The sequence below is a fragment of the Cupressus sempervirens genome, chromosome 3 (assembly GCF_028749045.1).
Source record: "Cupressus sempervirens isolate cs-2001-9-10 chromosome 3, ASM2874904v1, whole genome shotgun sequence".
Taxonomy (NCBI): domain Eukaryota; kingdom Viridiplantae; phylum Streptophyta; class Pinopsida; order Cupressales; family Cupressaceae; genus Cupressus; species Cupressus sempervirens.
Genome location: NC_143120.1, coordinates 682535536 through 682551642, shown reverse-complemented (window position 1 = coordinate 682551642; position 16107 = coordinate 682535536). Strand labels below are relative to the sequence as shown.

Sequence of the window (16107 nt, the reverse complement as noted above, 5' to 3'; positions counted from 1 at the left end):
ACTCAATATGAAAACATAAATGAGACATTTATAAAGGAAAACAATGTAGGAATTGACAAGGTATGGAAGGAAAAAGAACATATCAATAACAAAGGGGAAATAGTGCCAAGCATTGAGCTCTAATCATCAACCTAATTGGATATTGTAGCCTTAGGGGGAGCACTTCGCCAGTAAATCATTAGACTTCAAAATTGCAGTACTAAGCTATGCAATCTTAGTATGAGGTATTAAAAGCATTACAGATCATGTATCTATGTTCGCAGATGTTTATGTGATGTTCTGGGTGATTGAAATACATTTGGGCCCATACTATTAATCATATCAGCTTTTGTAATATGCAACCTAACACATTTATGGCATAATAAATTGTTAAGAATTTGAAGTGCAAAATCAGTTCAATCTTCACCATTTGAGCTATCAGAGACTTCAGAGAGCTTGGAGAAGGAGATCAAAGAGTTTGGGAAAGGTTTTCAAAGCAATTCATGCAAGCCCTACTGTGAGCTTTCAATTCAAAGTATTTTCAGTTGTGAAGATGTGAAGTCATGTATAATCCACAAGTATGTGATGTTAAGGATAAACCTAGGTATTAGATCAAAAAGAATCCTTTTGAATTCATAGAAGAAGATGTTAAGGGTGTGGTCTTGCAAACCCCAGAGGGCGTACTTCATGTTTGAGGATATTAGGGCCTATATACACTGTAAATTTGAGTCAATAGGTAATGAGCACATTTGGGAAAACTTAAGTGAGATATAGATGTTGGAAATGTAAGAGGAGTACCTGAGAGGGGAGGGGTGAATCAATTACTTTAAAAACAAATCCAAGTCCCTTAGATGTCAACACCAACTTTTACTTAACAAACTAAATTCTTGCTCTGCTCGGTTAGAACTAGATATTTGCTGTAACTCTGTTAATAGAACAATTATGATATATTAATGTGTATTAACCTTTAGTAACTTAGTTGCAGAAACATAAACCATAAAGAAAATAACATGAACACATAAGACACCAAGATTTAACGTGGAAACCCAATTTGGGAAAACCACCAATGCAACTAGTTATAATTTTTTACCCTTTTGAAGTGAGCCTTGTTAGGAGCCAACCCTGTTAAAGGTTACAAACCACAAGGTTAAGTGTGACACTATTAGAGGATTTGAATCACCCTGTTAGGAGTGGCCTTGTTAGAGGGCTTTAGATACTTCAATCTAGAAATGCCACCTTGTTAGAGGATTTACAAAATGATTGTTAAGCCAACTCTGTTAAGAGATTTCTTCTCTGCTACAATTGTTAGAGTAATAATGATTGACCTGGTAGTTGAAGCAACTGACTTTGCGGATTCAGATCATTGTTCTGGCTTGACCTCTGGATCCTTCCTGATCAAAATATTCTTTGCAACTCTATCTTCAAACTCGGATGCTCTGTCCTTAATCAGATACCCTTCTCATTTCTCTTCTCTCATCTTTTAATAATTACTACATTCAATCTACAACTTGAACTTGCATATATATATACGATAGTCAATGTCAAGTCGGCTTGAATACCCTTCCATATAAACATTTAACATCTATTTAGTTGGCTTGTATTAACCACATAATTAACAAAAGTAATCTGTTGTCAGTCGGCTAACACTGGACTGAACACTCGGTTAATACAAAACTTCCTTTGATGACCGACCAAGCTTGGTTAAGCCTGACTTCAGCTTGGTTGATACCGGAATCTCCTTTGGTGCCCGACTGAGCTTGGCTTACACTGTGTTCGGTTAAAGCTTGACATTTGTGTAGCATCAATGACAATATACAATTGAATAATTGCTTTCAACAATCTCCCTCTTTAGCATTGATGGCAACACATCATTTTGCAAAGAAAGTATAGAGCAACAAAATGATTTATAAGATTTTATAATATCCTTAGTTTGATTTTGACTCTTCATCTATGAGAGTTACCTCTAAGATTCTCTCTCTATCTTCAAAATTGTTTATCCATGAGAACTCCCTCTTGCTTTTATACAACTTTCTCTCGTATTTTCTTCTTTGACATGACATCAATCTCTCCCTTCTTTGACATCAAATGCCAAAGACTTTATACAATGAAATTTCAAATTGATTCATAGGCAATGTGCTATGACAATCTTGCATCAATTGGATAGTTCTTCAATGAAGCTCGGTTGATGCACCACTAATCTGTACTCTAGCGAGCCTCAGATAGGGAAATGACCCCTAGCTTACCTCTTGGATACAAAAATGCATCCTTAGGTAATGGCTTGGTAAATATATTTGCTATTTGTTCCTTGGTGTTCACATATTCCAATCTCACCTCTTTGTCCTGAACCAATTCCCTTAGGAAATGATATTTGATTGCAATGTGTTGTCTTTGAGTGCATCACTAGATCTTTGGATATATTGATTGCACTTGTGTTATCACAATAGATAACCACTGGTTCCTTGATTTCTTCCTTCATTCTTGACATCAAATGCTTGATTCATATTATGTTAGAACAATTAACTACTGCAACAACATACTCTGCTTCTGTTGTGGATTTAGAAATATAATTCTGCTTTTTGCTTGTCCAAGATATTAGCCTCTTTCTAAGAAAGCATGCTCCACTAGTACTTTTTCTGTCATCAATGCTTCCTACCCAATCTGCATCAGTAAATGTGCTTCCAATCTGCATCAGTAAATGTGCTTAACTCAAGGTTTAATCCTTTCTTGTATCATAGTCCATAGTCTTCATTTCCTTTCAGATATCTCATAATTATTTTGACTGCTGTCATGTGATTTTCTTTAGGATTAGTAGAAAACCTTGCAACTGTGCCCACTGCCAATGCAATATCAGGTCTTGTGTGAACCACATACTGAAGTTTCCCAATCATTGATTTATAAGTAGTCTGGTTTACCTCCTTTGAATCATCATTCTTTGAGAGCTTGTGTCCAGTAGACATAGGTGTCCCAACTGGTTTGAGATCTTCCATTCCAAATACTTTTCATGTTACCTTGATGTATTTTGATCGAGTAATTAATATCCCATCCTTCATCTGATTAACTTGTAGACCTACAAAAAAATTGATTTCTCCAAACATAGACATTTCAAGTTCTTTCCTCATTTCATTGAGAGAATGATTTACACAAGTTATTATATGCTAAAAATAAGTTAATAATCTACAAATATATTTGCAAGCAATATCTTATCTTTTGGTCTTTCCTTGATATACAAATTGCTATTATCATTTGTCTTTTCAAAACCAAATTTTACTAAATATCCATGGAGTCTTTCATACCATGCTCTAGGAGCTTGCTTTAACCCATATAAGGCTTTATGAAGTTTACATACCATATTTGTTTGGCTTGGATCAATGAAACCTCCAGGTTATTAAATGTAGACTTCTTCCTCCAAGATTCCATTTAAGAAAGCTGATTTAACATCCATTTGATATACTTTGAATTCCTTTTGTGCTGCATATGCTAGAAGTGTTTTGACTCCTTCAAGTCTTGCAACAGGGGCAAATGTTTCCTCATAATCAATAACTTCTTCTTGAGCATAACCTTTGCATACAAGTCTTGCCTTGTTTCTTGTTACTTTTCCTTTCTCATTCATCTTATTTCTGAAAATCCATTTTGTACCAATCACATTTTTATCCTTGGGTGTAGGAACAAGAGACCAGGTTTTATTCTTTTCTATTTACTCAATTTTTTCATTCATAGCTTCTATCCAACTTTCATCTTCTAAAGCATCTTTTATAGATCTAGGCTCAACTTCACTAAGTAAACATGTATCTTTTAATTTGTTCCTTGTCAATATGCCATTTGTTTCTCCTCCAATTATTTGGTCAGTTGTTTGATGCCTTTTGACAAATTTTGCAAGCCTTGGATCTTTCTTACTTGATTATGAACTTGGTTCACTTGGTTCTTCAAGATCTTCATCCTCTTGCTTGGGTTCCTCTAGCTGATTTGGCTGTAACTCGGGTTGTATTGCCTGGGACTCAGGTTGCATCGTCTGGGACTTCAACTTGGGTTGAACTAGTTGACACTCAGGTGCCTTTGTCTATGACTTGGGCTGAACTGTTAGTGAATTGCTAGGTGCACTTGGTTGCTGATTGGCTTCAACCTTCTGAGGTAAGGTTTTAGGTTCTTCATAATAGATAAATCTTCGGTCATCTTTAGGCTCTTTGCTGCTTTGTTCTTCACTTCGTTTTGCAAACCTTGTATCCTATATTGTTCAACTATGGTACACTGAGGAGATTATGTCTTAATCTTTCAACCCAATAGGCATTCTCACATTTGATTTCATCAGTTAATGCTATGATTCCTTTTCCTTTAACATAACATGGTTCATTGTTTTCGAATCTAACATTTCCACCATCATAGTGTTCTAAGTTCAAATTTAGTTTTATCACCAGTCATGTGATGAGAATAGCCACTATCTATGATCCATGTATCATTTTTGCTAACATCAGAGATAATTGCCATCTGTTCATTTTCTTCATCATTAGATTCATCTTCATCATCATCACTAAGAATCTTTTGCAATGTAACATGATTTCTTACCTTTGCCTTTGAAGTTCTTGTAGCTTTTGAAGTCTTTCTTGCCTTTGAACTTGTTGAACATCTTTTCTTCTTTATCTTCCTTGTTTGGACACCTTGCTGCAATGTGGCCAACTTCCTCACATGAGAAAAAAATCAATGGAGTCTTTCCTCTGAATCATCTTCATCTTCACTGTCAACTTGTTTATCTTTTGATTTCCTCCTTTTCTACCAAGGGTTAGTTTTATTTTGAATCAAAGTAACGAGAATCGAAATCGTATCGGAATCGGCACGGCCGAATCGAATCGTGAATCGGGGGTGAATCGCCGGTGAATCGGCGATGAATCGGCAAATTTGAAAAAACCCTTTAAATGTAGAGATTTTAACAATTTAAGACTTATTTCATGCACCCTTTATTGAATATAACTTAAACACACTATAACATCATCAAATAGAAGTTGAAACTTAACATATATAAACATGGAAGTTTGTGTTTACCACATGGGGTAAAGAGTTTTTATAAGACAGCTTCACATCCAACACCTACTCCAAGTGCTTCAAAGCATATCACACCTCTTGAAAGGCTTGCTCTATTGTTCTCTTCACCACAGACACTCCATGCCTGCAACAGCTTCAGGTCTCATCAACTGGTGAGACTTCCCACGACTAATAACCGCAGCGACTGGGGGTCTAGGGGGCAACGCCCCCAGCGAGGTCGAGGGGCAGCGCCCTCGCGGGGTCCCGGGGTGAAACCCACACAAAACTATATGGACCACAATGTTTTTGTGATTTTCTTTTGATCCCACACTCTTTCTGGGAACCGCTGATGTTTTACTACCTGATTATGTCTTTCCCTTGCCTTGGGCATCATCCGTTATGCATTCTAAACATTTTTTATTTGTCGTCGTCTTTTTTTTTTTTTTTTTTTTATAACCTATGGTTCTTTTCTCTTCTAGTCATGCTTAACAATTAGAAGGCCCTTTAGGGTTATAACAAAGAGGAAAGGTAAAAAAGAAAGCAAAAAACATAAGTGATTTTTTTATTATTTCCAACTAAACATGCATGCTGTTGCCAGCCGATTTCTAATGGCGATTTAGGCGATTTTTTGAGTGAATCGCCGATACATGCGATTCACCCGATGAAATCGCCGATCACGATTTCTGACTCCAAAAAAATCGTGGTGTATGAATCTGATCGCTGAATCGGCGATTCACGCGATTTCAGCGCGATTCTCGTTACTCTGCTTTGAATGTAGATTCAAGATTTTTAGGAGCATAATTATCAAAGTTATCCAACTCAAACCCAGTCAATCTTCCCATAAGAGTATCTAGGGTTAAATCATGTGCTGGATTCCATCTCATCTCTTGAATAGCTGAAACTCTAATTGCATAGATAGGAAGAAGAGTTCTTAGTACCTTGCTGATTACTGTCTCATCATCAATCTAACCTTGTGCAACTTTGACTGCTCTTACACTTTCCTCGACCCTTTCATTGTATGGATGATGTTCTCACCTTCTTTCATTTTTAATTGGTCAAACTTTCCTCTCAAACTTTCTGCCTTAGCTCTCTGCACATTTTTATCACCTTCAAAGACTTTCTTTAGCTTTGGCCACATGTTGAATGCAGTAGGACAATCCTTGACTTCATTAAATTCTGAGTAGTTCAAAGCAGATGCAATATCAATCATCTTGATATTGTGATCTTTTGCTTCTTTTATTTGCTCTACTATCATAGGCTTGGGTGGTGGCACATATTTGTTCTCGATGTAGAATACACCAATTGATGATGCTTGATATGTAAAGCGGCGTCAGCTCCTGCCATGTTGAAAAGTTTTCTCTATTAAGTTTAGGAATCTCCCTTCTGTAAGACATCCTGATCTTTGCCTTAGGTCCTTAAAACCTTTTCCTGCAAGCACCAATTGCTCTGATACCAATTGTTGGAAATGTAAGAGGAGTAACTTAGAGGGAAGGGGTGAATCAATTACCACAAAACAAATTCAAGTCCCTTAGATGTCAACACAAACTTTTACTTAACAAACCAAATTCTTGCTCTGCTCGGTTAGAACTAGATATTCATTGTAACTCAGTTAACAAAACAATTTTGATATATTAATGCGTATTAACTTTTAGTAACTTAGTTGCAGAAACATAAACCATAAAGCAAATAACATGAACACATAAGACACCAAGATTTAATGTGGAAACCCAATTTGAGAAAACCACCAATGCAACTAGTTACAATTTTTCACTCTTCTGAAGTGAGCCCTGTTAGGAGCCAACCCTACTAAAGGTTACAAAACACAGTTAAGTGTAATCCTGTTAGAGGATTTGAATCACCCTATTAGGAGTGGCCTTGTTAAAGGTCTTTAGACACTTCAATCTAGAAATGCCACCTTGTTAGAAGATTTACAAAATGACTATTAAGCCAACTCTATTAAGAGATTTCTTCACTGCTACAATTGTTAGAGAGTGATAATGACTGACTTGATAGTTAAAGCAACAAACTTTGTAGATTCAGATCACTGTTCTGGCTTGACCTCTGGATCCTTCTTGATTAGAATATTCTTTGCAGCTCAATCTTCAAACTCGGATGTTCGGTCCTTAATCATATATCCTTTTCATTTCGCTTCTTTCATCTTTTAATAATTACTACATTCAATCCACAACTTGACCTTGCATATATATGATACTCAATGTCAAGTCGGCTTGAATAACCTTCTATATAAACAGTTAACATCTATTTAGTCGGCTTGTATTAACCAAATAATTAACAAAAGTAATCTATTGTTAGTCGGCTAACACTGGACTAAACACTCGATAAATACATAACTTCCTTTGATGACTGACCAAAGCTTCGATGTTAACCAAGCTCGGTTAACATTGACTTCTTTACTGATCGACCAAGCTCGGTTAAGCTTGACTTCAACTTGGCTGATACTGGAATCTCCTTTCGTGCCCCACTGAGCTTGGCTTACATTGTGCTCGGTTAAAGCTTGACATTTGTGTAGCACCAATGACAATATACAATTGAATAATTGTTTTTAACAATACAACGATGATAAAACCGTCAAGAGTGAATTTCAACATTTGAAGAACTTGAACACATTACAATACAATGATTATGAAGAATTTGACAAATCATAATGGATTAAGATAGTGTTAAGTAGGATTCATGACAAGGTTTTTTGAATTGGAGGCAAACTAGTTATGATCACTAAAGAGTTGATTCCTCTAGTCATAGGTTTGTCTAATGTAGGGTTAGTGCCAATTGCGACCAAAATGGTCGAGTAGGAAGTAGAAACAAACATTGGAACTAAATGGAACAAATGTGCTATGATCTATTTGACATTAGATAGAAAAATGTTAGAATTACTGCGAAGATATTGAGATATAAAATGCAATATAGCAACAGGTAGAATTAGTATTAGTAGGGGTTATTTAGACAACCTACTAGATGTGAAATATCCCAAATGGATATTTACTCTGCTGCTGCTATAATATTTAATTATATAAATTATATTTTCTTATAGATTTTCTTTGATCTTATAGAGCTAGATAGAAGTTGCAGAAGAATGTTGTCTTTTTTTGTATTTTTGAGACTATAGGTATTACAATGAATAAATAACAACTGATCAATAAAAGTGATAGAAGTAATATGCAGCAATACATATTAATCCGGAAATGATTTTAAAACCGTATCAGCAAAGTCTGATTTATTCTAGAATACTACCAATACAGATGTGCTTCAAACAAGATGGATGCCAGCTGAAAATGGGATCTAGATGAGCTGCTGTAATAAACGCCAGGCTGAACCAAAGTGGCCGCCTTACCTAAAAATCCACTGCCTGCAAAGTGTAACTGCAATACTAGAAATTGATCCACTACCTTGATCAAACTGTATGCATAGGAACCTTCGAATCTGATCTTGTTGATGGCTACGTCCCAACAAATCTGCTCTTAGCACTGGTGTTTGCGTCCCAGGTGAGGAATGCTCTTCCAAAGCAATGGCATCCAAAATAGGATGATAAAATGATAAAAGATACTCCTCTTTAGGTTGCCTTCTCCTTATATCCCCTCTCCAAGGCAATTTGAACCCTAAAGTGGATTGCATTTGAACTTTATAATATAACATTATTTTCCTAATAAAAGTGTTCAAATAGAAGGAAATCGTTACTTTGTTAATGACAAATAGCTCCAAGCATCAAATAAGTCCTGACAAGTGATAATCAAATACTAGATACTGAGCTCTTTCCAACGAGCTATCACACATAGGCAAATTGATCCAAATGGAGCTAGAAAACTCCTTATTACTCCAAAATGGTTAAACAGTTAACCTTATTTAAATTATTAAAATGCTAACTTAGGAGAATATTTAAATATATTAAAATATTTCCCAAGTATCCAAGGAACAACCCAAACACCTCTAAAACATGAAACTGAGTTTGTCACCTGCTTGTGACTGATGCCGGACAACCTAGGCCAATTGGCAGTCACACCTTCATATCTAGGGATACTGCTAAAATATAGGGAACAAATCCAAATCTCCTGAAATTGAGACCAAGGGTTGATCTCATAGAACCTCAACTCTGGAAACGTCACCACCTCGTAAAAAGGTAGGAATCTCCTCCTACAATCAAGGAATTGCCTCTTAAAATCAAGGAACTGTTCTCAACTGATCTACTATTGCTTGTAATACCAAATCCGGATGCTGAAAACCATGACTGAGTCCCTGATCACCAGTACCAGCCTACGAGACTCCATAATAGGCTAACTCTCATGTCACTGCTAGACAAAGCTTAAAAAGGGACATGACAAGATGGTAGTAGAAAATGAACATTTTGACATATTTGAGATTTTGAAATAACAATTGATGAAAAACTTAAAGAGAATCAAATATGACATATCACAACCTTTTAGATTTGGATCACTAATATTGCATATGTTCTTTGACATTATCCACAAGTTTCCAAACATGCATTCTCATGCTTGGACATATGCCAAACCTACAATGGAGTTAATCATAGAGCAATATCACATGCATTATAGAGGTAATATCACAAGCGGCTTATTTCGATTGTTTAAGGGATTTCAGGAGGAGATGAAACAAAGAGTTCGAATTCCAAGATCAATAGTAGAAAAGTATGCTAAAACTGAATGTTTTTATGGTAGAAACTTATAACACATGTCTTGAGGCAATTGAGCCTAGAAAAATCTTCATACAACCACTTGGATATGAGGTCATTCTAGAGATGATTGAGCAATGTGCAGAAGGTATGTTGGCTTCACCAAGAGACAAAAGTGCACAAAGAAGGGGCACTTACAACGATGAGTTCAGTCAGGTGAGGGAAGAGTTATACAGGGGATCTAGGAAGAGAAAGGTTGAGAAATTTGTTGAGAAGATTGTGGAAAAGCAAGGAATACCTAAAGAACAGTGGACAACACTTCAGAAAGGTAGCGATGATGATACTAAGTCATAGATTGGCAGTGGTAGTGTAGTACCAGCGAAGGAAGTTATATCAGAGAATATAGATGTGCATGATACACCTACTGTTGAGATTTCAGAGGTAGACGTCACACCTCAACCTCGCAGGGCCTCTAGGAGATCCGCAAGTACCCCTCCTATTGTTAAAGTTGAAAAACCAGTGCAACCAGCAGTAGCAAGATCTACTAGGAAAAAAGAAATGGCACAAGGGCCTAGTCCTAAGAAGGCCAAGATCGCCAAACATCGCCAAACAAAACATTACAAATACAAGCAAGAACACAAAGAAGAATAAGGACAAAACAAAGGCAGCAAAGAAAGAAGTCACAGAAGATGCAAAGAATGATCGTGGAGAAAAAAGGATTGTATAAAGCATTGCTTACTAAGAGGTCAGTTTAAGTAAATGATGTTGTAGAGAACTTGTGTGTTGTACTCGATGATTTTGATACTCATTTCACTTCGCTTGAAGAATCTGCCAGAGCCAGGGTGTTACAGAGACTGATAAATCAGTAAGTTATTTGATGTGATCAATGTACTTCAAAAGAATCAGATGTTACAGAGACTGATGAATCAGTAAGTTATTTGATGAATCAGTAAGTTATTTGATGTGGTCAATGTACTTCAAATGAATCAGATGTTACAGAGACTGATGAATCAGTAAGTTATTTGATGTGATCAATGTACTTCAAAAAGAAAAAGAAAGAGTTTTACAGAGATTCTCCTTGTTGCGAAGTTTGTTAACACCCAAATTAGAGCTTATGCAGAAACAATTGGATTTGCTGGAGACTTCAAAGAAGATCTATAAAATCTTCAAGCCAACAGAGCTTCATGCAACAAAGATAGCAACATATGCTATCTGTGGTGAGATTCAAGTAGCATAATATACGAAGAAGGTATGAGATGTTAATTTTGCAGCATTGAAGAGAAATTTTGTAGATGTTTAAAGATTTGTGTAGAAGTTTTTGGGAGAGAACCAAGATTTTGACTTGTACGTAGTAACTTTTGTTTACACCTTTGCCATTGATGTCAAAGGGGGAGTATAGCACTGAAACAATAGAAGTATAAAAGTATGAGTTATAAGGGAAATATAGTATAAGCAATCATAGCATGTACAAATTAAACTTTAATATGTTTTGGACCAGTTTTGGATTAGGATGTTTTGGCATTGACACAGTTAATTCTTCACTAAGTGTTGCCATCAATGCCAAAGGGGGAGATTGTTGGCAAGTGATCATATATAAGGGCATGAATGTTGTCATTGATGATAACATATTCATTTGGTAAAGTCGCTTATAGAATGATCAGTTTTGGTTTTGGTTGAGCATGACAAATGACTAGTATAGAGCATGAAAACTATTGGCAGTTATATTGTTTTGATTAGCGAGCTTAACTCAGTAAATTTTATGGGCCACAATTTTGGATATAGTGATTATGATGTATCAATATGAAATCGTAGTATGCTCGATTAAGTCAATATGGTAGTTGGCACATGTTTTGGCTAAAGAATATGTAGATAGGTTTATATCGCAGTATATAGGACATGTGACAAAGATCGAGCATTTTAGCCTAAGGAATTGAATTTGCCTTGTCTACTCAATTACTTGGCAATGTAGGGATGACATCCTCAATGTTAACCCGTAGTTAGCAAGTCTTAATGGTTAGTTTTGGAAATGTGCTACACATTTTGTTATTAAGGTTGACTGGATAAAGTATTTGGAAAGGTATATTTAGGGATCAATTTTCCTATGCGAAGTAAGGAATGAATATGCTAATGATATGCAAGCTTTTTGGATGATGCTGTGATGCTGTTTTGATAATCAGATGCAAGATTTTGTTGTATGGCCAAAATCAGATGTGAGATATACAAGGACTAATCAGATATTGCAGATATCGGTAGTCAGTTTTGGTGTTGTATCTATCACTTATTGTATAGATTATATATCATTATAGAGCTGTGAGCTCCCATTGTAATACAACACCTAATAGGGTTGAGATGTCCAACCAGGTCTAGTCCTCTCACAAGGACTAAGAGGACTAATGTACTTGTTGATGCTTGATAGCTTCAATTGGATAAACCTATTATATATAAGATATAATTTATGTGTGTGTGTGTGTGTGTGTGTGTGGTCTTTATATTTGAGATATAAGGTTATTGTTATATGAGAAATTTGAAACACGCGCGCGCGCGCGCAAACATGCACGCTCACACACACGCGCACACCCACATGCACGCGCGCACACACACACACGAACGATTAAATTTATATAAACCAAGAGGATGTTGCATTTGGAACACACATATTGAACAATGGCAGTGCTATTACATTTGCAACAATCATCAAGAAAAACAACATGGTATCAAAGCCTAGAGCCTAGTTAGCCTGCAAATGTAAGAAAAGTTGTCAAAGACGTAATACACACACACACACACACACACACACACACACGATTAAATTTATATAAACCAAGAGGATGTTGCATTTGGAACACACATATTGAATAATGGCAGTGCTATTACATTTGCAACAATCGTCAAGAAAAACAACATGGTATCAGAGCCTACAGCCTAGTTAGCCTGCAAATGTAAGAAAAGTTGTCAAAGACATGATAGAAATATTTCATATGTGCTATGGAATTAATAGAATAAATAGAAGAAAGCTACATGTGTATTTGCTCGATTTTAATGTGAAGGTAAAGTCAAGTTAGACTTTGAGTTTGATACCATATTATGGTAAAATAATGAATGTGTTATTAAATAAAGATCATGAATGATCTATATATACAAAATACAAGAGAATGTTTCTATAACGAACAAGGGAGAGGAAATAGAAACATTCTTGTAAAGTGAAAAGAAAGTTTCCACAACAAACATAAGGAGCTTATGGAAACATTACAAAAAGAGTGACCGTTAAAAAAATACGGAAGAGAGAAAATAGAAACTATCTAATATCGTAATAAAACTAGCTCGAATTTACTGAAGGATATAAAAAACATTCTTTTTCTCTCGCCAAGATCAAGATCGCAACTTCAAATGTAAAGTGAGGAAATAATGCCAAAAATCCTAATATAGAGGCACAGCTACTCCATACATAAGCCATTAGTGAAACAGGTTTGGTTGCACTCCAAGTGTCAAGAGAACCTTGGAATGTAGAACCGAGTTCCAAGGTACTCAAAATTTTGGAAGTCTGAAAAGCAAAGGAGAAAAAGGAATCATAAAACACATGCAGAAAAGTGCTAAGTGGAAGGGCCCATTAGCGGAACCAATTTTCCGAGTTAGAGGCCCAGAAATCTGAACTTTCAGAAAGATTGTCGTGGGGGATGGGAATTCAAAAGAACTAGTTCCAATTTCTTTAAAAAGTGATATCTTCGAAACTTTGAAAAGGTAGAAAAAAATTCAGGGAAATGACACAAAACCGAAAACAAACAAACTAAAGATCCCAAGAGGATCACAACCCAAAAACAAGAGAAAACAAGGAACAAAAGTTCCAGAAAAAAAAGAGAAGGGGTCCCCATCTGCCAAGCAAAAAGATGGTGTTTGCTGCAAGATGTGGTATATCTTTTGAAAATATGGGTATACTTCTCTTGATGAATCTGCAGACTTTTTATCCCTTTTCTGATGATTAACAGGGACGTGTATGTTTTTTTTTCTATTGTGAGTTTTTTTGCAGGATTTATTTGTTTTATTATGGTAATTTTGTACAGTGATATAGACTTTAGCACTTTGAGGGTAACTCCACCCGTTGTCTTGGTTCTTTTGCTTCTTAGACTTAGCTTAAGAATTGTGTGTTATTTATTTAGATTTGGTTGATAGTATTAGTCATAGTCCTTTTAGCTGTCCTGATTAGATAAAAGAGCTATTTGCACTCATGACTATCCTTAATCTACTTTCAGTATCTGTGCTAATTAGTAGTCTTTCTTTCTTGATACACACACGGGAACACAAATCCAGGTATGCATCTGGATCATAATGAATCAATCCAATTGATTTACCAATTTGAGTAAATGTAGAGGGACTATTTTCATTAGTTGATATACTTTCTTGTCCGGTGGCAGTCACTAAAAAATGTAAGGGTACACACTGTTAGGATGTGATTTGAAATCTCAATCTTTAAGCAGATACTCCATTTTTAATAATTTGCATTGAAGAAAAATTAAACTGTAGCTAAACAGAACAGAGCTACAAGAGGGCAGAATGCATTGAACTTTCCAGAGTCTCGAAGAAGATGCAATGCCTAATGTGTTGACTGGAAAGTTTTTCTTCTTTAAAAAAAAAGCATTGTATAATCTTTTTTCTGGGTTTGATTGTGTAATAAAATTTTAAGCATCAACATTTCGTACATCACCACATGATCCATCATCAGGATGCAAGAGAAGGAGGAAAAAAAAAGGGAGATTGCAGGCTTAGAAGGGAATAAAAAGAGAGGGGACAGAGGGAGGGAGAGAGGAGGCAATCTGCAATCTGTCATTTTTATTTTCCTTGTTCTCTTGCATCCTGATGATGGATCATGTAGTGTGATCCGAAATGTTGATGCTTAAAAATTTATTACACAGTCAAACCCAGAAAAAAAGATTATACTTTGACATGTATTGTGGAAATCTGATAGCGTTTAAAAAACCATTATCAGCTGAAAATCTGAGTCGGATAGAAAAGAAGAGCAAGATTAAATGAGTGCCTTGGTGCGGGTGATGTTAATAATTTGGTTTCTCAGTTGTTCTTTAGGAACCCCTGCTTTAGACTGTTTGATCTCTGACATTGGAGTTTTGAATTTTGTACACTGAGCACTGATAATGAACAATAAATTTTGCCATTGAAAATTGAAATCAGAAATTGAGTGAAACATAAAAATATGAATATGTAATTTGTAGCACAAATACAAGACTCTAGTGATGGGTTGGAATGAGCTCTGCTGGGGTTCACTGTATTGCCTGTGGCAGCTGGCCTTTCTTTCACATTCATCTCCCTCTTCAATCATTTAGGGACATCTCGGAAGAATCTGTTTCCTCAAATCTTGAGAAGGGAAGTTATGTCAAAATATTCTAAAACCTTGCCCGCTCTTAAGACAGTCTGATCGTTAATGGTGTTTAGCAGTTGAATAATACAATTGGAAAGCTATCAATATACTTATGTTAATTCTCCATCACCAAAACTAGGACAAACATAGGGAAAATCATTCACTGGAAAATAGACCTAAAGTCAGATAAAAAAGTGCAGTTTTTGTAATATTTAGTTTAATAGTTCAAGACTTGATTAATGTGTCTCTTGGAATTGTAGGTACCATTCATGAAGGAAGTAAAATTGGAAATGCTAAGGACAGTTTGGATGACACCAGTTCCCAAGGTGGTGCATTTACAGAGGATAATGTACCTGTGGAAGAAGAAGAAGATGACATCGATTGGGAAGAAGGTTGAGGATTTACATGCGATGAGTGATGTTGAATGTCATTTTGATTGGCAGATATTCTTTCTACACCAGTATTAAAGAATTCTAGATTTGTTCCGTTTCAATGATAGAGACTGATTTTTGCCTGTAAAATATTACAAATTATGATTGTAAGTCTGCATGTACGGATGATTGTCTGTGATAGAGAAGTCCCTGTCGGAGGACTTTTTGTGACAAGGTTGCTTATTATTTGGAAAGATAAAATTGTGACAATTGTTTTTGGCCAGAAGTAAATTGTTGGCAAAGTGATAATTCTTCGGCTTTGAGATTACAAAGGATATAACTAGTTTTGGAGATGTGTAAATCATTAAATTGATCCTAGTTGGCAAAGGTCCCTTGTATATAATGACTGTTCTTCGAATTGGAACACAAAATGTATAATCACGTTATTGTGTCTATGAGAATGTGAAACTATGTAGATAAGATACATGAGCAGATTCTAATTAGCAAGTTCCAATAGAAATGTTTGTAGCCTGCACAAGAATCACCTACTGAGGTTTCATTTTCTAAATTTGATTCAAATCAAACTAGTTGTTTGCGTCAGGTTACTAAAGAAAAAGTTCATCTCTGAAGCATATTCTCATACTGGGCAACAAGTGAGCCTTTAACGAGCATATCATTGTATTGATATGAGGACCTATCTAGCATTTCTGAATATGCGTGCAATAATTTTA

General features: G+C 35.8%; 1 protein-coding gene across 4 annotated transcripts in view; it reads left to right on the top strand.

Moving 5' to 3' along the window:
* The window catches only part of LOC149568569 (Transcription factor TFIIE, alpha subunit), a 103702-nt gene extending 87846 nt beyond the window's left edge, over window positions 1–15856 (top strand). For all 4 annotated transcript variants that reach the window (XM_089821463.1, XM_089821461.1, XM_089821464.1 and 1 more), the window contains one exon: window positions 15266–15856. In XM_089821463.1, coding sequence (XP_089677589.1) covers window positions 15266–15402 — 137 coding nt within the window. In that variant the 3' untranslated portion in view covers window positions 15403–15856. The remainder of the gene's footprint in view (window positions 1–15265) is intronic.
* The last annotated feature ends 251 nt before the right edge of the window (window positions 15857–16107 follow it).